The following is a 24,528-nucleotide window of genomic DNA, read 5'->3' on the forward strand; positions in this document are numbered from 1 at the left end:
AAACAAAAATTTGTAGTCCTGTTTGGCGCCATATAACCTATACTGTGTTGGTGCGCCGTAAAACCCAAATACAAAAAAAATGTAGTTTATTATGCCCGATATATATGCTTATCTTTACATATGGGTCATATGAGAACTGTTGTATCCTTTGGTTCATTTCATGGTCACAGACAAGTGAAAGGTCAAAAGTTAAGAACATTTTACTTCCTAAACCATTAAAAATGATCATTCATTTTTAGCTCGACTATTCAAAGAATAGTAGAGCTATTGGACTCCCCCATGCGTCGGCATCTGGTTTGGTTAAGGTTTTGTATGTAAGCTGGTATCTCAGTAACCACTTGTGGGAATGGATTGAAACTTCACACACTTATTCACTATGATAAACTGACCTACATTGCACAGGTTCCTTAACTCTGTTTTGCTTTTTTACAAAATTATGCCCCTTTTTCGACATAGAAATTCTTGGTTAAGGCTTTGTATGTAAGCTGGTATCTCAGTAACCACTTGTGGGAATGGATTGAATCTTCACACACTTATTCACTGTGACAAACTGACCTACATTGCACAGGTTCCATAACACTATTTTGCATTTTTACAAAATTATGTCCCCTTTTCGACTTAGAAATTTTTGGTTAAAGTTTTGTATGTAAGCTGGTATCTCAGTAACCACTTGTGGGAATGGATTGAAACTTCACACACTTACTGATCGTGATAAACTGACCTACACTGGACATGTTCCATAACTCTATTTTGCTTTTTTACAAAATTATGTCCCCTTTTCGACTTAGAAATTCTTGGTTAAGGTTTTGTATGTAAGCTGGTATCTCAGTAACCACTAATGGGAATGGATTGAAACTTCACACACTTGTTCACTGTCATGATCTGACATGCTCTGTGTAGGTCCCATAACTCTACTTTGCAATTTTTTCAAAATTATGCCCCTTTTTCGACTTAGAAATTCTTGGTTAAGGCTTTGTATGTAAGCTGGTATCTCAGTAACCACTTGTGGGAATGGATTGAATCTTCACACACTTATTCACTGTGACAAACTGACCTACATTGCACAGGTTCCATAACTCTATTTTGCATTTTTACAAAATTATGTCCCCTTTTCGACTTAGAAATTTTTGGTTAAAGTTTTGTATGTAAGCTGGTATCTCAGTAACCACTTGTGGGAATGGATTGAAACTTCACACACTTACTGATCGTGATAAACTGACCTACACTGGACATGTTCCATAACTCTATTTTGCTTTTTTACAAAATTATGTCCCCTTTTCGACTTAGAAATTCTTGGTTAAGGTTTTGTATGTAAGCTGGTATCTCAGTAACCACTAATGGGAATGGATTGAAACTTCACACACTTGTTCACTGTCATGATCTGACATGCTCTGTGTAGGTCCCATAACTCTACTTTGCATTTTTGTCAAAATTATGCCCCTTTTTCGACTTAGAAATTCTTGGTTAAGGTTTTGTATGTAAGCTGGTATCTCAGTACTCACTAATGGGAACGGATTGAAACTTCACACACTTGTTCACTGTCATGATCTGACATGCTCTGTGTAGGTCCCATAACTCTACTTTGCAATTTTTTCAAAATTATGCCCCTTTTTCGACTTAGCAGTTTTTGGTTAAGTTTTTGTATGTAAGCTGGTATTTCAGTATCCACTTATGGGAAAGGATTGAAACTTCACGCACTTGTTCACTTTATGAGCTGATAAGCTCTGTGAAGGTTCCATAACCCTTTTTCCCATTTTCACAAAATTATGCCCCTTTTATCGACTTTTGTATTCATTCGATTGACAAGGCTGTTGAATAGTCGAGCGTTGCTGTCCTCAGACAGCTCTTGTTGAATCATAATATTAATGCCTTGAAAATGCATGTTTTTCAGGACCCGATAGTGCTTGCCTTTGATATAGAGACCACTAAACTACCACTGAAATTCCCAGACTCCTCCATCGACCAGATTATCATGATATCATATATGATAGATGGACAGGGATACTTGATCACAAACAGAGAAATTATATCACAGGATATAGAGGACTTCGAATATACTCCAAGACCAGAATTCCCAGGCCCATTTGTGATCTTCAATGAATCTGATGAGGTAAAGATTGTTAGCTTTTATTTAGTTAGGAGGTTTTTTCTGAAATTCAGTTAACCAGTACTTTCATGTAACGCCAAGCTGGCTTCCTTGAGAATTCATGAAGATGATAAGTTCTAAAATTTTGCTTCAATGCTAGTATTTTAGATAGAAGTTTTACCAGTCTTTAAAACACTTGATACTTTCTACAGCGAATAATTAAAGATGTATCATTCCAGTTGTTCATACTATAAATTGAAAACATGCATTTGAAGTTAAACTATTATCGTCCGTGTTTATACAACATGAAGCTTTCAAGATGTGATGTGTTGTTTCTAGCTCACTTTAGCTCAGAGTGCTCAAGGTGAGCTGTTGCGATCACCCTGTGTTTGTCAGTCATCCATTGACGACAGGTTGAAAGTTTACACTCCAAAGGTCTTTATTTAGACGTGATCTTCAAGAAACCTATTAAGAGGTCATATTTTCTACCTCATATTCATTGAATATGTCAATGTTTGGCTCCACGAAATCTAGGCCATGTTGAAACGGGGCCCTTTCAGGTAAAAAAACAAGGTCACTACATTAAATTATAATAAAAAGCTTGTAAGCACTAGAGACTGCACTTCCTACCTGATCATCATTAAACTGTCAAAGAAATATACCTCGAGTTCAAAACTGGGTTGCCAGAGGTCTCGAGGAAGGTCACTAGGTCCAGTCCTAGTAAAACCTTTAACAAACTATAGGCCACATTCTGTACATAATCAACCTAAAATTTTGTCAAAATGTTTGTCTCTAAAATCTGGATGATGTTTGAAACTGTGTTATCTAGATGAAAAATTTGATCACTAGGTCAGATCATGGAAAGACCTTGTTAACATCCAAAATGCCACACATAACCTGATCTTAATGAGGCTTGGTCAGTGTTTGCTGAAAATCTAGAATAAATTAGCAACTGGGTCACTTGGGTAGAAAAGTATCACATTTTGTAAGATTGTTGGAAAACTTGCTTTATGATCTACCTGATGTCAGAATATTTGTCTATGAAATCTAGTCCAAGTTAGATTTTGGATTACCTTGGGGTAAGAATTGCATCAGATGAGCTACTTAGGGCCATCATGGCTCTCTTGTTAAAAGCCAGTTTTGTTATGTATTTCTAGTTTAACCTGTTGAAACGTTTCTTTGACCACATCTTGGAAGTAAAACCACATATTTTTGCTACATACAATGGAGACATGTTTGATTGGTAAGAAGCTAAACTGTATAAAATTCTTTCTTGAAAAATTTGCCGTACTGTAACCTGTGTTATTGCCCGTTTCTTTAGAAATAAATTGATTATTCAAGTGGAAACTGCTGTGTTGGGGAAAAGACCTTAAACTACTGTATACAGCTAAGATCATTGTATCTACTACTGCTGAAGAGCTAATTTTCATTCCAAGTTCAGAAAGAGGGTATATTGTTATGCAAAAATATTTTTGATTGATTACCAGAATAAATACCTCTATTAAGTGATTACCATAACTATAGGCTTAGTCAAAGCCAGAATTAATAAATCACCCTGCTGCAAACAATTTTTCAGGCCATTTGTAGAAGCACGTGCAGCATTCCATGGATTGGACATGTCACTTGAGATAGGTTTTCAAAAAGATAGTCAAGGAGAATACAAGTCACGACCAGCTACACACATGGATTGTTTCAGGTAGGTTTTGTTCCTGGTCCAGTGTTTTGGCCCTTGACAAAAATATGCACAAAAGTGGCCATGTTGGTGGATGGATGGGTAACATCGAGAGTTTCATTTCTTTCAGCATGTTTCAGCTAATGTAATGGAACTGGCCTTTATGTAGTTTACAGTATGACTAAAGATTTGAATTTGGGGTCAGTGAGGTCAAGGCCACTTTTACTAAAAAAAAATACAAAAATCCAGTTTCTGCTGAGTAACAGTTTGGATTGATCTATTGAAATTAAACTTCCAACATCCACGATTTACATAAACCTGTCTGAAACTAATTGCCAGAATCACTTCATGGCAAGGTCCTCTGAAGTTTTGTTGAAATGGTTGTACTTTAGTCCAGTTAGGGTCTGCTAAACTTAAAAATAGAAAACCTTTTAAACTGCGGTGTGGCGTGCAAGTGATTAGAAGTCTGCAACCTTTATTGCTCTGTGGACATTGTGGAAAGTACCTTCCTGACCAGCTTTATCTGTATTTTCAGATGGGTAAAGAGAGATAGTTACCTCCCAGTAGGAAGTCAGGGACTGAAAGCAGTTGCCAAGGTAATAAGTAACCTTGCACATTTTTGCTGATAGTTAAATTAAATCCATTACAGTCAGAAATCTGATTAGTTTTGTATTCAGGGCTTTTTTCCCCTATAGATCTACCTCCTGTAAAAGGAGGTAATCCCAATGCAAAAAAGTATGGTTTTTTCCCAAAGTTGAATTCAAAATTCCCAAATGATTATACCTTTTAGGGTTTTTGCTGTTTTAAGATAGTTTTGCTAATTTTTATGTATATTTAGGTAAATTATAATACTGTTGAACAATTACTGAAATGCAATTCATTAATATTTCACACAAAAATACATTTATGTAGATTTTGGTAATTTGCAAATTGTCCCAATTAAGACAAATTCCGAGAGCATTTTCCCAATTCCATCGGTGTCGGTGGCATTCCCAAATTGATGGAAAAAAGGCCTGGTATTTTACACTGTTGGTACAACTTACATTGTGCTATTTCAGTATTTTTCTCACATCAAACTTTAACTGAAAAACATACTCTTTCTGTTCATATGAATGACTAGAAATTACAAAGTATGTACATTCATATATGTATATATCGATTCAGGCAAAGTTGAGGTACGATCCTACAGAACTTGATCCCGAGGATATGTGCCGCATGGCTACAGAAGAACCACAGGTTTGTCGAATATATTACGAGTGGAGAAAAATGATTTAAGTAGAAAACAGAAGTTTCTGAGACGTCAGTTAAGTATGATCATAAAAAAGTCTTCTGCATTATTCAGACTTAAAAATTCATTAAAGCATGCTCACAATGGTAACTTTTCTTGGGTCAACACCACCTCACTTGTGTAGGTTTCATTTCAGCTGTTAGTGCCTAAAATAATGCTTGGGAGAAACATCTGGGGTTGGTTGTTAAAAGCTGAAATTCTTCCATATGACACGAGGGTTCATTTGACATAACCAGACAAAAAATGAAACAAACTGCAGTAAATTTGTATAGAAATGATACAATTCTTCCTGCAACAGAAATTGTGTAGTTTGCATCAAAGACAAATTCCTTTGCATTATTTATAAATGTAAGTAGTACCTTTGTAATGACAATAATAGAACCTTTTAACTTTTTCAGGTTTTGTCAAATTACTCTGTATCTGATGCTGTTGCAACGTTCTATTTGTACCAGGAGTATGTTCACCCCTTTATCTTTGCTCTCTGCACTATCATCCCAATGGAACCAGATGAGGTAATGAGGATTCTTTTTAAAATGAGATTGTTATATTGGGGAAAATAGCTTGATTGGTACAGGGGAATAAAAGTCTGATGTAAATATTGGGTAGAACTGCATGAATTTAAAGAAATCTTTTGTGCGAGTAAAAGACAACTGTACATGACCACTAGGGTATAAAGAAAAGGCCCTGGTTAAGGAATGGAGGCATGTAATGGCACTTGTTCGGTGGTTCTATTTTCTACTTGCAAATGAAAAAATGTACATTGAAATAAATGAGTGTTTAGCAAGGCATGCCTACTGCCTTTAACACAACCAGGTGTTTTGAGTTTGATCCTGAACTCTTCCAACTAAAAAGTAGCTAATATTCTGATAACAGTCCTGTGTTTGGGAGTTTAACATCTGGCACTCTAAAATGAACTAGGGAAGCTTCTGAAATTGGAATATCTTTTGTATCTTACCCTTTTTCTCCCACGAAATGTTATCAGTAGTCTTCTTTAGGAGTTGCCCGCTTGGGTTCTTGAATGTATATATGCACTTAAAACTGCCATTAGATGTTTGGCAAACTACATGAATTCCCCATTTCCTAGCAATACTTCCCTTCATCTGTTTAAAGTAGTTTTAGGGTTACTGTACTGTGCAATAACCTAATAGCTACTTTCAAGTCAAAAGTTAATTGCTTTTGTTTGAAAAACTTGTATAATTGAATATTTAACCACACTGGGTTTAATTCTGTTCTGTATAGTCTGCAGTAAATATTTGAGTTTATTATTTTCAAGGTTTTGAGAAAAGGCTCAGGTACCTTGTGTGAAGCACTGCTGATGGTGCAGGCCTACCATGCAAATATTGTGTTTCCAAACAAGCAGGAGTCCATTCTGAACAAACTGACAGAAGATGGCCATATGCTGGATTCTGAGACTTATGTTGGTGGTCATGTGGAAGCTTTAGAATCCGGAGTGTTCAGAGCAGATATTCCATGCAGATTTAGGATGGTATGTTCTCTATGGATTTTTTTCTGTTTTTGTTTTGACTCAGTGTTTGTAGTCCCTGATATTTTACTGACTAGTGAGTTGTTCATCAGTCAGTCCGTCCATCACACAAACTGAAATTTTGTACAAAAGTATTTTTTCACGAAACACATTACATTGATAGAAAGCAATATGGAGAATATGCACATCAGTTTACTTTGTTGCTGCCAAATGAAAAATGTGACAAACTTGTGGCTGGATCCAGTTACAGACCTGCCTTTGAAGATTTAAATGCTTAGGAAATTGGGGGATGAGGGTAGCAAAAACAACAACAAATCACCCCCATCTAATTCCATATTGTTTCTTAGTAAACTTTAAAGCAACATTGTTTGCTGTGCAAAAAATAGCCTTAAATATAATTTTACAGGTTCCAGAAGCATTTCAAAACCTGATTGATAAGGTTGAAGGGACGATGAAGTTCTCCATAGAGGTGGAAGAGAAAATACCCATGGATCAAGTTTCAAATTTTAATGAAGTATGTAAATTTGCAGAATTGAATTATCTTCTATTTCCCATTATTGTAAAATGATGCGACATGTTGCAGAGGGTGCTGTCCGTGTTTTATGCATTGTACATTGTAGCACTACTGTAGTCTACATTTCCACATAACCAAAAATAATGCTGAATGCATAATTTACAATGCAAATGAACTTACAACCTTATTTTTGGCAATGCAAACTTTGCCCAATCTAGTTTTAAAATTTAGCTCTGGTTTGTGCAGTAACAGATTGCATCCAAAGTTTAAGACAGATTATGACGTATACAGAACTTCAACATGCATGTTCATTTGTCTATTTACAGGTATGTACAGATATAATAGAGAGATTGTCTATGTTAAGAGATTGCCCAAATCGTCTGGAGAACCCAATTATATATCACTTAGATGTGGGAGCTATGTACCCAAATATAATTCTAACAAATAGATTGCAGGTAATCTGGTGTATTTTATTATACTGTTAATTTTGAGGAAATAAGAGTGCAGAAATTAACACCTTCATGTGACATTTTAATTCAAGCAAACTCATAGGTTTACTGAATGTTGATGTATTTGGTGTGTAACTCGTTTGCAAAGGAAACAAAACTTGTATGTAAAAACTGCAGTCCAAAGTTTTGTGGGCAACTTCAGTTGATTATGCCTCTGAAAAAGGGGGTATTTCATTTCGTCTGTTGTAGGTCACTTGGGTCAGTCAGTAGACCAGTTGGTTCTGATCAATAACTTGATAACTTTTGGTCTCACAATGGTAAAACTACATAGGATGATTGCCTGTGGTCAGTAGATGACATCTGTTGTTTTGGGGGTTAGAAGGCCAGATGTTAAGGTCTCAATGACCGACACCTGAAAATATTTCCGCATCAAAGAATTTTTTGGCCTACAATCTTGATAGGATGATTGTCTGTGGTCAGTAAGTGACCCTTATGATGTTGTGGGTATATATGTAAAACGTTGCTAGCTGTAAAATAAATACATCTACATATCTGGCACTTGCATAAATCCGACACCCTTTTCTTGGTGAAAAAAACGATGCATAACAAATACACATTGTTTACGCACTTACTGCAAATATATTGTTTCCGATAGAATATATAGAAGTATTACCATTTTACCACACATCATATATTGGTTATGATACAAAAGTCTGCATTTCATTGTGCAACCATTTCATTGTAGCGACCTTGACTTAGTGCCATATGATCAGATTTTTATGTTGAAATTATCAAAAAGACCTTCATAGTGTCATCTAAAGAATCTACTTCTCCATGGTAACTAATTGTGATGACTGGCATTGAGTCTTGAATTCTATGAAATATCAAGTTTCCTGTTTGGGAAATAGTTTTTGAACTAGAAGTTTCCTTTACTATTCCTCGATATCTAAACTGCAATTGATAATTGCGAAATTACTGGATATTTTTACAGCCACCGGCAATTGTTGATGAAGCCACTTGTGCAGCTTGTGATTTCAACAAACCTGGTGCAACCTGCCAACGTAAAATGCCATGGATGTGGAGAGGAGAAATTAGTAGGTTTCATGTTTGATTTCCTAACACAAATGTTCCCCAGAGGAGTAAACTATTTTCCATAGGTTATGGTTTGTAAATAACCACATCTGCCCAACAACTTAAGTCAACCCAGGACCTGCTGGTTGAGTGGCTGATGCCTTAACCACTAGACCACTGCTTCTCTTTCTTTTATCTTGTGAATGAACGATAACTTAACTGAAAATTGAAGTTGAATAATAGATTTTAAGTGAATTTGAACAGTATGAAGAAAAAATTGTACAGAATGGAAGGAACAATGCTTAAGTTAACTGTCTGCCTTTACCTAAAGAAGTACTGTTGAAAGTGGTGCTAAACCCAAAACAGACAGTCCGACCAACATCAAAAGTATTTCTTGAATGACGACCAAATTTTTAGTCCCCTACTGGACGAACACCGGAGTCTTGCATGTTACAGCTTAACATTGCTTACAATGCAGGGAAATCTTGAGAAAATAAATGTGTGTTTTGATACAATTACATTGTTGTGAAGATACTGTCAAAGTGGTTGTGATATGTTGTAGATTTATTCAAATCACAGCCTGCTTTGATGAGCTCTGCATTAACGTCTGACTGCATTGTCTTCTCTTATTGCTAAGAATTATAGAAAGTAATACTGTAAAAACCAGGAGACATTTCAAGATAGTTTTCATTTGTCTCCAATGTGTAGCTAACAGAATTATCTTGTCATACAAGGTAAACTGCTGTTGTTTTGGAAGTATTTACAACAAAATGCAAAGATGGGTCATTTCCCCATATGGAAGAAACGAGATGTGTAGAAGTTAGTTATGGAAGACAAAGGAATGGTCGACATGTGTATAGAAGTGGAGTAAATTATTGCTGACAAAGGAATGATTGAAATTGAACAACGGACTGAAGTTCATCAAAGTGACTGTGAAATGTTGCTATATTATCAAATCACAGTCTGCTTTGGTGAGCTTGAGCTGTTGCATCGTCACTGAAAGGTATGGAATACAGACAAGATTGATAACAACAAAATTTGGAACAGATGGATTGGAAGATTGGCAATTGAAGTCATCAAAAGGGTTTGTGAACTGTTGAGATTGTTCAGATCACAGCCTGCTTTGATGAGCTTCCGTTGCACATTTTAAAAACCAAAGGAACATCCTAATGTGCTTTAGCTACGAGGATCAGACAAGTTTGGAACAACAGCATGTAGTAATACAGCAAGCTTTGGTGAGTATTTTTACTACATTTTCAATTCTGTGATACACTGAAGTGATATAAAAATGTCGTCTTGTCACTAAGTTTCCAGGCAGTCATTTCTACAAGATGCATATTTTTAGCTCACCTTGACTTTGTTTAGGTTGAGCTGTTCGTGTAAATGGATGAGCCGGCATCCTGAGCATATATAGTTTTACTTGAACATCTATGAATCCCATATAGTGGAAGTTGATGAACTTATCCTAGATGTTCCTTGGATCAGGGTTTTTTCTAGCTAAATTGGGAACATAGCCTATACCCCCAAAATTGGGAATTTTGACGTGTAAATGTTCCAAATTTGGAAATATTTAGTCCCATAGGATATAGTAAAGATGTGTTTAAGCACTTTCTCATACACTTGTTTCACATTGTACAACCACTTTAACATACTTCCATTACAAAATTGTCCATAATTTGGTCAATATTTGCGATTTTGATGGAAATTTTTTTCAGAATGTAGATTGGGAAATTTTGCACTCATTTTGGGAAAAATACATACTTTTTGGCATTGGGAATATAGCCGAATAACGGCTATAAAAACGGCCAAAATAACCCCCTGTTGGATGGTCTTCCACCATACGTATTAAAAAAATTCAGTCCCACACAAAATTATGGTTGCAGCGGCAACAAAAAAACTCAAACATATTTATCTACATAACCACAAGGACAACTGCTGAGGTATTTGGTATGTGGCATTGTCGAGTTGTCCTACACCAAATTTTTCTTGTCATGCTCCGAAGGTCAAAGTTGGCCCCACATAGACGTTCAGTTGTTATACATAAACTTACCTGTAGATAGGAATAATATTCAAAACATCTTGTCTAAAACCTGAAGGCTTTATGCTTAAATATTTGGCATGTAGCATTGTGTAGTAGTTGTCCACAAGGTTTATTCAAATCACATCCATGGGGTAAAAATTGATCCTGCCAAACTGTTAATTGTCTCCTTGTCTAAAACCTAAAGGCATGTAGCTTTGTGTAGTGAATCTTCTGCCAGATTTGTTCAAATCATTGATGTGGCTTTGAGCCTCACTCTTGCCCCTCATTGATGTGGCTTCAAGCCTCATTCGGGGCATTGAATTCTTCATGTAAGGAAGCCATCCAGCTGGCTTATTGAAGGTCGGTGGTTCTACCAAGGTGTCCGCTCTTGAAACAATGCACGGATGGGCACCTGGGGTCTTCCTGCACCATCAAATGTGGAAAGTCACCATATGAGCTATATTTGTCTGGGCGACATTTACCCAACAAGAAAGGGGGAAAAAAGACAACCTGAAGTCCTAAAACTCTCACAATTGGCATTAAGCTTTGTGTTGAAATTCTTAAGGAATTTGTTAGAAGTTGTGCTTCAGTGGTCAAAATTGGCCCAGCCCATATGTCACTTCTGTGTAACAAAAATTTGAAAGTCTTGTCTAAAACCTTGAGCTTTAGTATTAGGTGAGTAGCATAATGTAGTGGTCTTTTGTTCAAATTATGCCTCTGTGGTTAAAATTTGGTCTCCACAGTCAGGGCTCTCGCGACTGGGCGACTTGAGCGAAATAGGCGCTCTAGAACTTCAAACTTCGCTCAAATCTAACCTCAAAGCGAAATGCAAGTCGCCCGATTTTCTTTGATTTCCGCACTCGCTAAGTACTGATTTCCGCACTCGCTAATTACTGCTACCCAGACTGTTGACAATTTGCACCGTGTCATAATGAGTGTCGAATACACAAACACACGCCGGCAGCATAATTTAAGCTCCGCCTACCTCAGGTACTTGCGAGATTATGCCGAGAAGTGTGAAAGCGAATCAAATTATCCGATACGCCAGAGTCTATTGTGTTAAGCCAATCAGCGCCGCGTTTACGTCTTTAACACTTCGCGTTAATTGTCAACATGTTCGAGTGCAAAAAAAAAACAATGTTTTATTAAAGAAACTGCTGATTAACTATGCGATTAATTGGAATATGGTTCACAATTATTTGTTATCTTTGATAAAAGAACGACATGTAATGTATTAACTACGTTAAATTGACTCCCATCGATGAATTTATTTGAATATGTATTTCTAGATTACTGTACACATTTTACTTTCAGTTTTATATTTCGAGTGAGATACTGACATTCTTCGTTGAATGACTCGGTGCAAAGAGCTATAAAAAATAAATACACTTCTACTTCTTTGCTCGGTGTTAATAATAAACACTTCATACATGTACAAGATATAACCAAAATTCGGCGTGTTACATTTATAGCATCGGCTTGAATTTTGAAAACGACTTTTTTCAGAATTTTGTAAGAAAACGATAACCACTGTATGGGAAATGATCTAACTAAGAAAATGAACGGTCACATCAATGTTTTTTATCAAGAAACAAGAAAATTACATCCACCTTTCGAATCACTCAACATCATTGCGGTAGAAAGTCTTCCCACTTCTCCCTAAAGTCTCCCCACTTCTCCCTAAAACAGCTTGAGGGAGAAGTGACTTCTCCCAAAAATTTGGACCTAGCTAGACCCCTGACAGTAGTGATTCACATCGATTTGTATCAGAAAAGCTACAAAAAAAATGTTTATCTGAAGCTGCAAGACCCAGAGCTTAGACATCTGGTATGTAGCATAGTCCTTGATCAAGTTTGTTCAGATTTTATCCCTGAGGTCAAAATTGAACACTCTTCAGACCACATTTTCTTCTTGAAACATAAAATATCTTCAGTGTTGTTTTTTAAGGCAATGTGGTGCCGATTTTTGGCCCCATTCCCCTTGCCAAATAGTACTTATTTTTTCCCCTACTTCAAACTAAAATTCCCCTCAAGAAAGTAAAAAGTGCAAGATTTCCAACTTTTTGTGCCGTTTATTGGATGTGGCGTCTTTTAAACGTGCCTAAATTTGTCGTCGTATTTGCTCGATATATATCACTGTATCGTATAGTAAGTGCTTGTACTGTAAGAGTTTTTACAGTAGTTGAACAATTACAGATTTGTGACTATTTTTTAATGGAATCAAGTTATATAGCAGTAGGGTATCTGGTAAAGTACCGAAGTTGAACAGAACTTATACTGGAAATAATGATAAGCATGAGTGCTTGTGGTTGTTTTCAGTTCCAAATGTAAGTAGAAATTGTGACACACACGTCCTGTTAAAATATCAGTTGATGAAATTGTAAATAATCAATTATCCAAGACCGATCCCCTATAATGAATTGAATGCTTTTCAGTATTTGTTTTCTTTCTTTGCTGAAAATTTGTCCATGTGTTAATGATTAAGGCATTTATATTCAGTTGGATTGTGTTTTGATCTTTTACTATAGTGCTTGAACAAAAGGCTTCGAGATAGGAATAGAATAAATTGGCAAGTTCTTTCTTCTTTAACATGTACTTTCGGTGTATTTTCGTAAATGAATGCTGTGAATTCATTTGGACATAAATAGCAGCTGAAGGTACACCTGTACGAGCTCCTGCTTCAAGTAGCACAAAAGTAACCCTATTACTATATTGAATTTAACCCTTAGCCTGCTGGCGGCAAGTGATTCTGCCTTTGCGACTAGTGCAGACCAAGATCAGCCTGTACATCTGTGCAGTTTGATCATGGTCTGCACTGGTCGCCATTCAGTCAGTATCTTTCTTGGTAAGCGCCCCTTTTAACAGTTAATGGCACGGTCCAAATTGAAAGATAGATAAGTCGATTATAAAATTTAGTAGGGTAAGTGTGAATGAATAATGACAGATGAACATACAAGAACGATATGTTTCTGATTATAGGACCGAGATGTTTTTCTTCCAGTAGTTGTGCAAGTATTTGGATATTTGGATGTGTGTCTTAAAAAAAACATGATAAAAATCATCACAAATGTTGAAAGATGGAGAATTGGATGTACATTCTATGAGTGGACTACTCTGGTCTTTGAAGCTTTGCCAGATGTGGGAGTACAGTGATACAAAGCAGTTCTTCAACAAATGGAGACTGATGAAGTCAAAAAGCCTTGGATAATATTCCCTGCATTGTTGCAGAGAAATGAAATGCCAGTCAAAGTGTCTGTGAACTGGTGTTCAAATCTCAGATCACAGCCTGCTTTGATGAGCAATTCTGTAGCACAACGAGTACACGTAATAGGAGAGAATTTTAAATCTACCATTTTCAGCAGTTGAATATGATCAAACAGTAAAAGAAATATTCCTTTTAAAGCCATTAAAGAGGTTGTGAACTGCTGTACTGTTGTCAGATCACAGCCTGCTTTGGTGAGCTTTAGAAAGAGATGGCTGCAATTCACTTACATTTGCTGATTTTATTAGTTCACCTGATCAGAAAATACTCTAGGCGAGTTACAATGATTAGGTGCAGTGAAACCATCCGACTTGCTGCTATTTTATTCCAGCAACATCTCTGAAAACACTGGATGTAATTTGTGGAGTTTGGATTTTCCTACTGTGGTCCTCTTCAGAGTCTGTTTAAACACTTCATCTCCGCTGCTTATTTGGGCCCATAGGAAGTAGAAAATAAAATTTTCTTTTGAATCTGCAGGCTATCTTTCGAGGTAATTTGGATGAAATGTTTCTTCATTGACTATAACAAAAGAGATATCCATTTTAACTTTGATGAGCAATTTAGGGCCATCAAAATTTGATAGAAATCTTCAAAGATCTTTGATGGGCAATAAAGGAACTTTGATGTAATTGAGGAACCAAGCATTGATAGGCAAGTAGCTGTTAATTTAATATAGTGAAGGAGGATATTACTAAGTATAGTTTATAGTGGGTAATAAAGGGAAACCTGTTGAAAGGTGTACTATATTCTTTGTTTTCCCTCCCTCCTACCTGCTCTTAAAAATTGCCCAATGTCGAAAATACCTCATGCTCCCAGAAATTTACTCTAAAATAATTCTTCATATATGTAAGATTCAAACATTTATTTAATAGTTGAAAATTTCCCTTTTGTTGAAAAATGGTTCCAAACTGTTACAAAAAGAACAAAATCATCTCGCCTTCTTTGTTTGTTTGGCATTCATTAGCATTGTATTGGTCCTTTTTTTTAAAAAAAAATTCCCTTAACCTACCAATGTAATGTTTAATGGGATGAGGTGTAGGATGGGAAACAAAGATATTTTTAAGGTTGGCTTGGGTCATAAATACCTATCTTAAGATTTAAATGAATAAATTGCATTTTTAGTGCCGGCAAGTAGAAGCGAGTATCATCGTATACAACAACAGCTAGAGAATGAAAAGTTCCCACCAAGAGAGCCTGGAGGAAAACCTAGGGCACTTCATGAGCTCTCAAAACAAGAACAAGCAGAAATAGAAAAGAAACGATTGGCAGGTATCTTGGGATTTGACTAGCATGTAAAACTAAAATACAGTTTTAACTTCCGAAAACCGAACGACCTACGGACCAGCCTAAAAGTTTGGTTTTTGGAAGTTTCCGGAATTCAAAAGTTTGAAAGTTTGTAGGCAAAGTGGACGTAGTGCACAAGAGTTATGTTTTCTTACACGTAGGATGAAGGAGATTTTTATCCTTTTTCATTTTACAATTTCATATTAATTTATTAGTTAATTAGATAATATTAATTATTTACTAACATTAAGGATAGTAAATACATAAATAACAAATATAAAAAGAAACGACAGAACTTTAATACAGTAGCATTTACGCAAACATTTTCCACTTACATTTTACTATCTTTGGACCGGAGTTCATCAACATTAAATTTTAATTAATGTTGAGGACGCATAGTTCAATCGATGTAACTAAATCATTTAAAACATCCATCTTTCTTTCGTTCAAACATTAAGAAAGTTTTTAACACAAGATATTTAATTCATCACGTTTTCATAAATTGAATACAAATAAAAATAATCGCTAATTACTTCCTTACTTTTGCATCAAATGATCATTGTGATTATATAGCGTGTCATAATAAACGTGCACCACTAATAAATAAAGAAAAGAACATGTTGAAAGCGTTCCTGGATTATCAGGTGACATTTTTAATCAAGCAAATATTTTGCTGTTCGGTTTTCAGAAGTCAAATTTAGTGTTAAAATATAAATGGTGCTTAAAAAATTGTCTGGTTTTCAGAATTCGGAAGTTTGGTTTTCAGAGGTTAAAAATGTATAGAAATAAGCAGAAAAAAACGGGACTTTGAGTTTCGTCCGGTTTTCAAAGGTTTCTGGTTTTCAGAAGGTCCGGTTTTCGGAAGTTACACTGTACTTGCATTTCATCTAAATGAGTATTAAAGTTAATATTTTGATTTATCTGAATCAAGGATTTATATTGACATCACATATGAATCTTTTACTTGTTTGCCAAAGGAGATTTTTACAGTTTTTCCGAGAATGCCTGTCGCAAGATGTGGAACCTACAATAATACTGAAAGTACCATCAGGTTATGCCTTGCTATTCATTCTGTTTTGCGTCTGTCAGTCTTTACAGCAAATTAGCTGGACTACTTGTTGAAGACGGCCTGTTCAGAGTTATTGCCAGGTCCTTTCAGCTAGGCATACTGCCCAGCACAAGTATCCATACCTCGGTTAAAGTTTCCATATACTTTCACACTTCGTTATTGTACCCCCCCGACAACAAAGTTGTAAGGGGGGGTATACTGGTTTCAGGTTGTCTGTCTGTCTGTCTGTCCGTAGATGCAATCTTGTGCGCACCATCTCTCCGTATCCCCTTGACAGAATTTAATGAAACTTCACACAAGTGATCAGTACCAACAGTAGTTGTGCATGGGACATGTTAGGTTCTTTTAGAAAAAAAATTCCAGAGTTATAGGACTTTGTTTTTTTGTTACTATACTATATACATAGACACAATCTTGTGCGCACCATCTCTCCTCATCCCCGTGACACAATTTAATGAAACTTCACACAAGTGATCAGTACCAACAGTAGTTGTGCATGGGACATGTTAGGTTCTTTTAGAAAAAAAAATTCCAGAGTTATGGGACTTTGTTTTTTTGTTACTATACTATATACATAGACACAATCTTGTGCGCACCATCTCTCCTTATCCCCTTGACAGAATTTAATGAAACTTCACACAAGTGATCAGTACCAACAGTAGTTGTGCATGGGGCATGTTAGGTTCTTTTAGAAAAAAATTTGCAGAGTTATGGGACTTTGTTTTTTTGTTACTATACTATATACATAGACACAATCTTGTGCGCACCATCTCTCCTCATCCCCTTGACACAATTTAATGAAACTTCACACAAGTGATCAGTACCAACAGTAGTTGTGCATGGGACATGTTAGGTTCTTTTAGAAAAAAAAATTCCAGAGTTATGGGACTTTGTTTTTTTGTTACTATACTATATACATAGACACAATCTTGTGCGCACCATCTCTCCTCATCCCCTTGACACAATTTAATAAAACTTCACACAAGTGATCAGTAACAACAGTAGTTGTGCATGGGGCATGTTAGGTTCTTTCAGAAAAAATTTTTTGCAGAGTTATGGGACTTTGTTTTTTTGTTACTATACTATATACATAGACACAATCTTGTGCGCACCATCTCTCCTCATCCTCTTGACACAATTTAATGAAACTTCACACAAGTGATCAGTAACAACAGTAGTTGTGCATGGGGCATGTTAGGTTCTTTCAGCGACAAAAATTGCAGAGTTATGGGACTTTGTTTCTTGTTAACATACTATGTACATACAGTCTGCATATGCAATTTTGTGCGTGCCTAATCTACCAAACCCTTGCACACAATTTAATGAAACTTCACACAAGTGATCAGTACCAACCCTAGTTGTGCATGGTGCATGTTACATTCTTTTAGATAAATATTCTGCATAGTTATGGGACTTTGTTTTTGTACCCCCCGACAACAAAGTTGAAGGGGGGGTATACTGGTTTCAGGTTGTCTGTCTGTCTGTCCGTCTGTCCGTAGACGCAATCTTGTGCGCACCATCTCTCCTTATCCCCTTGACAGAATTTAATGAAACTTCACACAAGTGATCAGTACCAACAGTAGTTGTGCATGGGGCACATTAGGTTCTTTTAGAAAAAAAAATTGCAGAGTTATGGACTTTGTTTTTTTGTTACTATACTATATTTACATAGACACAATTTGTGCGCACCATCTCTCCTCATCCCCTTGACACAATTTAATGAAACTTCACACAAGTGATCAGTACCAACAGTAGTTGTGCATGGGACATGTTAGGTTCTTTTAGAAAAAAAAATTCCAGAGTTATGGGACTTTGTTTTTTTGTTACTATACTATATACATAGACACAATCTTGTGCGCACCATCTCTCCTTTCCCTTGACAGAATTTAATGAAACTTCACAAAGTGATCAGTCCACAGTAGTTGTGCATGGGGCATGTTAGGTTCTTAGAAAAAATTTGCAGAGTTAGGGACTTGTTTTTGTTACTATACTTATACATGACACAACTGTGGCACCATTTTCTCATCCCCTTGACACAATTAATGAAACTTCACACAAGTGATCAACCAACAGTAGTTGTGCACTGGACATGTTAGGTTCTTTAGAAAAAAAAAATTCCAGAGTTATGGGACTTTGTTTTTTTGTTACTATACTATATACATAGACACAATCTTGTGCGCACCATCTCTCCTCATCCCCTTGACACAATTTAATAAAACTTCACACAAGTGATCAGTAACAACAGTAGTTGTGCATGGGGTATGTTAGGTTCTTTCAGAAAAAAAAATTTGCAGAGTTATGGGACTTTGTTTTTTTGTTACTATACTAGTGTTTCATCTAGCGCTATTTAGCCTGGCGCAGCGCCAGGCCCTTTTAAGCCCCGCCCACTTGCCCTAACTGCCGCCCGAAACTCTTAAAGTGCCCTTTTTTCACTCCGCCCACCCGTTAATTGCCGACATTAGCAGCCTTAATTAATCTGTTACACACGTCATGTATACTGTAGTATGCCCTTAGGCGTGTATCGAAAAGTCGGTCGATACGGTAGTAAATATCAGCTGACAAGTGTGGTGTGTATTGATCACAGCACGCGCTGTGTTAAACGTGTTTAAAGTGGAGCAATAATTATACATAAGTAGCGGCGAGTTGAATATTTGTTGTGTATGATCAACGTTTTGTTTTCACGAGTGAGTGAATCAATTACATTATGAAATGGATTAATTAATGTGAATGATAAAGGATTAAAGACGTTTTACGGTTTACGATATTAATTAATTATTGTGTTAGAAAACTTGTTATTCGCAAAGAAGATTTGAAAATAACTGACGACGTAATTAATGCGGCGTGGATCTAAAACGTAATTGGAATCAATTTACAGGTAATTATATGTAATATTTCTAGCACTGAACGCATAATTATTAGCACAGAAATTGTTATTCGTTTCCAAAATTTTGACGAAAAAGCATCGTAAATTAAGGCAAGATGCCGTCTGAAAAACGGAAACTAATACAACTCCAAAATGAGAGAGCTAAAATAGCTAAAACAAATCAATCTCTTACTTCATTCTTCTGTGTTGCACAAAGGTAAATATTTAATAGAATTTTTCTATTTATGAGTTTGATTCACGATCGCGATGAATTCCAAGTGGACTGCAAATTGGAATGCACGGATTTTTCTTCTATACTAGGTCTGACAGATTCGCAGTAAAACATAATATAGATCTAAAGTTTTGTTTGACAATGTTTTATGATTTTTTTTCCGACACAATGGAAGTGTTCTACAGAATGATGAAGGTTGTTGTAAAACACTGCTCCCAGTTCTATAGATGAAAGAAATACTTTTTTAAATGAAATGAAAGTTATTTGCTTGTTGATTTAATTTTTACTTTTCATTTTCAGCACCAATACAGGCACAGAGGTTGCAACAGAAACTACTGTTACGGAAACGTCAGTACCACAGAACAGGAAAATCCTGAAACCCCACAAGACTGGTAGTGATAAAGCCAAGCACAAAGTAGGGTTTGACCGTAGCTGGACTCGGGAGCGTCCCTGGTTATTACACAAAGTTGACACTGACAATGAAGGAAATAAAGTGGAAGTTATGTTATGTGAGTTGTGTAGTAGACATAAGACTCAAGGGAGAAATGGGAATTCTGTTTGGATCACGACTGGTTGTAAAAGTCTGCGCCTTGACAGAGTAACCGACCACGAGAGGTCAGATCAGCACAAGGATGCGGTGAAACTAGAAACTGAAGATCAAATGACAATTAAGAATTCATTCAATGAAAAAACTCCACTAAGTGACAAGGAATTTGAAGCTGTCGTGTGTGCGTCAAAAGTGGTACATTTCTTAGTGAAACATAACATTCCGCACACAACTGTGTATGAGGACTTCATTGACTTCGCTATTAATGAACTGAAAAGTCCGGTACTAGCCAACCTTTCCAAAGGCAAAAATGCCACGTACAAAAGTCGTGCCACAGCAGAGGAACTGCTAACAGCTATGTCCGATGACATTCAAGAGACTGTGAAACAGAATATCAAACAAAGTCACGCGTACTCCGTCCTCACTGATGAGGCGACTGATGTATCTAACAAGAAACATCTTGCGTTTTGTGTACAGTATGCAAACTCAGACAGTGGAGAAATTAATGTAGATTTCGTAAAAGACATTCAGGTTGATGACGGCAAAGCCGAAACAATATTTAAAGCAACTGAAACATTAGTACAGAACGAACTTGGAATGGACAATTTTGTTGCGTTTGGGAGTGATGGCTGTAATACAATGATCGGTAAGAAAACTGGAGTAGCCACACGTCTTAAGGAAATAAAACCAGAGGTTGTTACAGTCCACTGCCACAATCACAGACTTGCTTTAGCTGCAAAGGACAGCTTTGAATCTATCAAACAGTTTAGGGATACAGACGATGTGTTATCAGGTATTCACAAATACTACAAATCCTCCAGCAACAGAACCAGATCCCTGGAGAAACTACAAAGTGTACTTGAAGACTGTGATCAGAAACGTATCAAGCAAGTTGCTCACACACGCTGGTTGTCACACCATGACGCAGTGACATCTCTCAGAGATACTTACGGGGCGGTGATCATGGACCTTGAGGACGCCGTTGAATCGGGAAAAGATAAAGTGCGAATAGGATCAGGCCCCTCAGCCAGTGGACTTGGAAAGAAATTGAAAACCTACCAGAGTGTACATATCATTCATTTCTTGTGTGACGCTCTTAGACCCTGACTCAGTTGGCCCTGACATTTGAGTCTAACAATGTTGACTTGTCAGTTATCAAACCAAAGATGGATGCCACCATTTCTGCCCTAAACAAACTTAAGAGTGTGGATGGAGTAAGCATGAAAAAGAGCAGCAAACTTCTACAAGAATTCGAAATCACACCAACAGAAGATGAGATTAACCGTGTGAAACATGCTGAGTGCCTATTTGTTGACAACCTTGTTGCAAATATTGAATCCCGGTTAGAGAACAGTGATGTTATTGATAGTATGTCTGTGTTTGCTATGAAAGACACTGGTGCTCTGGCTGGCAATGATGAAATTGAAATGCTAGCAGACCACTTCAGTTTTGACATTGATCAGTCGCTGTATGAATGGGACCAAGTGAAAGAAACTGTGAAGGACCTTGACTCACAATTTATCAATACCCCTTCGTCCCTGACTAAGACACTAACTAAAATCGCTCCAACCACCGGCAATGTATGTCCAATTATCACAAAGTTGTGTGCAACTGCTGCTGTACTTCCAGTCAGTACAGCTGAGGTAGAACGTGTGTTCTCAAGTGTTAAGAGAATTGTAACTGACTTACGTAACCGCCTAAAAGTTGAAAACACAAATCATATTTTGCATGTGCACAAAAATGACAAATACTTGAACTTTGCAAGTGCTGTTAAAAGATGGACCAAAACCAAAAATCGTAGAATAAATGTACATTGTTAATGTAATTGAGCTGTGATATAGCTTCAAACAGATATTGATAAGTTGAGTGTGAGTCCTTGGACCTTAAGTCCTTGCGACGTTTGACCTGTCGTCAACACACATTTAAAATATTTGAAATCAGATGCCTGTACACTGTTTTGTATACTAAGTGTGAGTCCTTGGACCTTAAGTCCTTGCGACGTTTGACCTGTCGTCAACACATATGTAAAATATTTGAAATGAGATGCTTTTAATGTACACTGTTTTGCATACTAAGTGTGAGTCCTTGCGACGTTTGACCTGTCGTCAACACATATTTAAAATATTTGAAATGCATGTACACTGTTTTTCACATTCTTTTGTGTATATATCTATTTATATCATTAGTATCAAAAAATTAGAGAAAAGCCAATTATGTGTAAGGTTGTACATAATAAAAGTGTTCTAAACTGTTGATTTGTTTTTAATGATCATTACAGCAAACTAGAAAAGTACTGGTAATTTCCAGGAAGCTATGGTAGTTGGTAAGTACTGGTACTAAATTGCCAGGAAGTATGTTTAATCATTACGATGGTAGTGAACTGTGTAGACTACCACTGGAACAAATGTCATGACTTGTGATGGAACTTGTTGTCAAAGATCAGTTTGACATCTGCAATTGTGAGCAAAAGAATGTATTTTCTCCAATACTATGGGTATATAACTGATACAATTGCTATTGAAAGTTGGTGTAAAAATAGCCCAAAATGCAGGAAATCGCGCGCTCGATTTCAAAATTTTTCGGGGGAGCATGCCCCCGGACCCCCCTAGCACAGGCCCTCATTCTTCAGCACCCAGCCCTTTTTCAAGTCTAGATACAACACTATATACTATATACATAGACACAATCTTGTGCGCACCATTTCTCCTCATCCTCTTGACACAATTTAATGAAACTTCACACAAGTGATCAGTAACAACAGTAGTTGTGCATGGGGCATGTTAGGTTCTTTCAGCGACAAAAATTGCAGAGTTATGGGACTTTGTTTCTTGTTAACATACTATGTACATACAGTCTGCATATGCAGTTTTGTGCATGCCTAATCTACCAAACCCTTGCACACAATTTAATGAAACTTCACACAAGTCGTCACCTCAGTGCAAAAAGTGGATAACTGCATTGACTTAAAGAAGGACTTATTCACTTTTTGCACTAAGGTGACGAAGTGATCAGTACCAACCTAGTTGTGCATGGTGCATGTTACATTCTTTTAGATAAATATTCTGCATAGTTATGGGACTTTGTTTTTTGTTACTATACTGTATACATACAGTCTATATATACATACAGTCCACATAATTATGCAATCTTGTGTGCGTCAAATTGCAATGTACTTTGTCAGTGCATGCGGGGGGGTACATTCATCACCTTTAGTGATAGCTCTAGTTTGTTACTATACTGTATACATACAGTCTATATATACATACAGTCCACATAATTATGCAATCTTGTGTGCGTCAAATTGCAATGTACTGTGTCAGTGCATGCGGGGGGGGGGGGGGGGGGGGGGTACATTCATCACCTTTAGTGATAGCTCTAGTTACTATATGGATTTGATACCAGGGATATAAATTAGCAGGGGCCCAGTAGCCTTTGGCCCCTATATTTTGGGCAGGTCCCCTTAATTGAGAAAAGGCCCATATACCTAATGTAAAACAGTCTGGGCCCTTAAATAAAAATAGCTAGTTTATATCACTGGATACTTAAAAAACTTACTTTAAAAAGTTGTACATAATATGACACTGTGTTCATAAATACTGTGAAATCATTTAATTTCGTCGGCACGAAATTTCATGGTTTTGACCAAAACGGATGTTTCGTGGGGATGTAAATTCATGGATTTTCAATTTTTGAAAAAGAAAAAAAAAGTCAATTTCCACAGGAATAGATCTACTAGTACTTCTGTCCTTACATGTGAAACCTACACGTGTCAAGCGCTTCCATGGTTACCGAATTTGCAATCTAAGCAACGGGAGATTAGCGAGTGAGAGTGATCATGTCCCAATTAACGACTGCGTTATCTATAATTATACAAACCCTAATTTGTAAAACTTTTCAAAACTGAAATATTTAATAATAAAAGTCTGCGCCAATTTAAGTGTCAAAACCGTAGCACCTTGCACAATTAGCATTCATAATCAAAACAAATATAAAAGTTGATCATTTGATCATGTTTTAAACAAGAACTACTTATTGTAACGCAAATTAAAACACACTATTATAGATTTAAATGATGTAGTGCTAGTGTAACCGTAATAATTCTTACATAAACTATTATAAACTGGTCCGACTTTTATTTTTGCAAAATGCGCATCTGCATCTAAAATTACATGCTGTTGAGCTTGTGCATGTGTTATTTCCTGGTAGAAACGTGTAATCTGAATAAGATATAGATATTAATGCATCGAATACAAATCTTACAATTAATTTGTAATATTTAATAGTTCCAAAGTCATAGTATTTTACTACATGTCATTAAAAATACAGGCTAGTGTATATCCATTGCACAGCGGGGCCGAAAAAAATCATTTAACAGCCGTATTATAGTGTAGTTGGAACGTGATGCTACGTCAAACTTATTTATTTAGTATCTGCTTTCACTTTGACAAACATGTCATAAACAAACCATGGGTACATTTCTAAATGAAATTGTCGGTTTTGTTTCCACACATACTTATGTTTATCATTGATGGAGTCTCCATAAACTACACGAAAGCTGCAGGTTAGTACTGGCACATGCATACAACTAGGATCAGATCGAACGGCTATGGTGTCTTTTTTGGCGACTTAATTTGCGTACAATTAAAAAAATTATTGTTGGCATAATTTGTTCATTGGGACTTAAATTCA

The 24,528-nt window shown here is 36.5% G+C and overlaps 1 protein-coding gene across 1 annotated transcript in view; it reads left to right on the forward strand.

Annotated features, from left to right (window-relative positions):
• The window catches only part of LOC123559649 (DNA polymerase epsilon catalytic subunit A-like), a 105,137-nt gene that overhangs the window by 12,984 nt on the left and 67,625 nt on the right, over positions 1–24,528 (forward strand). Inside the window, exons 8-18 of the mRNA XM_053552523.1 lie at positions 1,892–2,110; positions 3,244–3,329; positions 3,663–3,782; positions 4,294–4,354; positions 4,923–4,994; positions 5,445–5,558; positions 6,320–6,532; positions 6,936–7,043; positions 7,370–7,498; positions 8,484–8,586; positions 14,967–15,113. Coding sequence (XP_053408498.1) covers positions 1,892–2,110; positions 3,244–3,329; positions 3,663–3,782; positions 4,294–4,354; positions 4,923–4,994; positions 5,445–5,558; positions 6,320–6,532; positions 6,936–7,043; positions 7,370–7,498; positions 8,484–8,586; positions 14,967–15,113 — 1,372 coding nt within the window. The remainder of the gene's footprint in view (positions 1–1,891; positions 2,111–3,243; positions 3,330–3,662; positions 3,783–4,293; positions 4,355–4,922; positions 4,995–5,444; positions 5,559–6,319; positions 6,533–6,935; positions 7,044–7,369; positions 7,499–8,483; positions 8,587–14,966; positions 15,114–24,528) is intronic.

This window comes from Mercenaria mercenaria, chromosome 10, assembly GCF_021730395.1.
Source record: "Mercenaria mercenaria strain notata chromosome 10, MADL_Memer_1, whole genome shotgun sequence".
Classification (NCBI taxonomy): domain Eukaryota; kingdom Metazoa; phylum Mollusca; class Bivalvia; order Venerida; family Veneridae; genus Mercenaria; species Mercenaria mercenaria.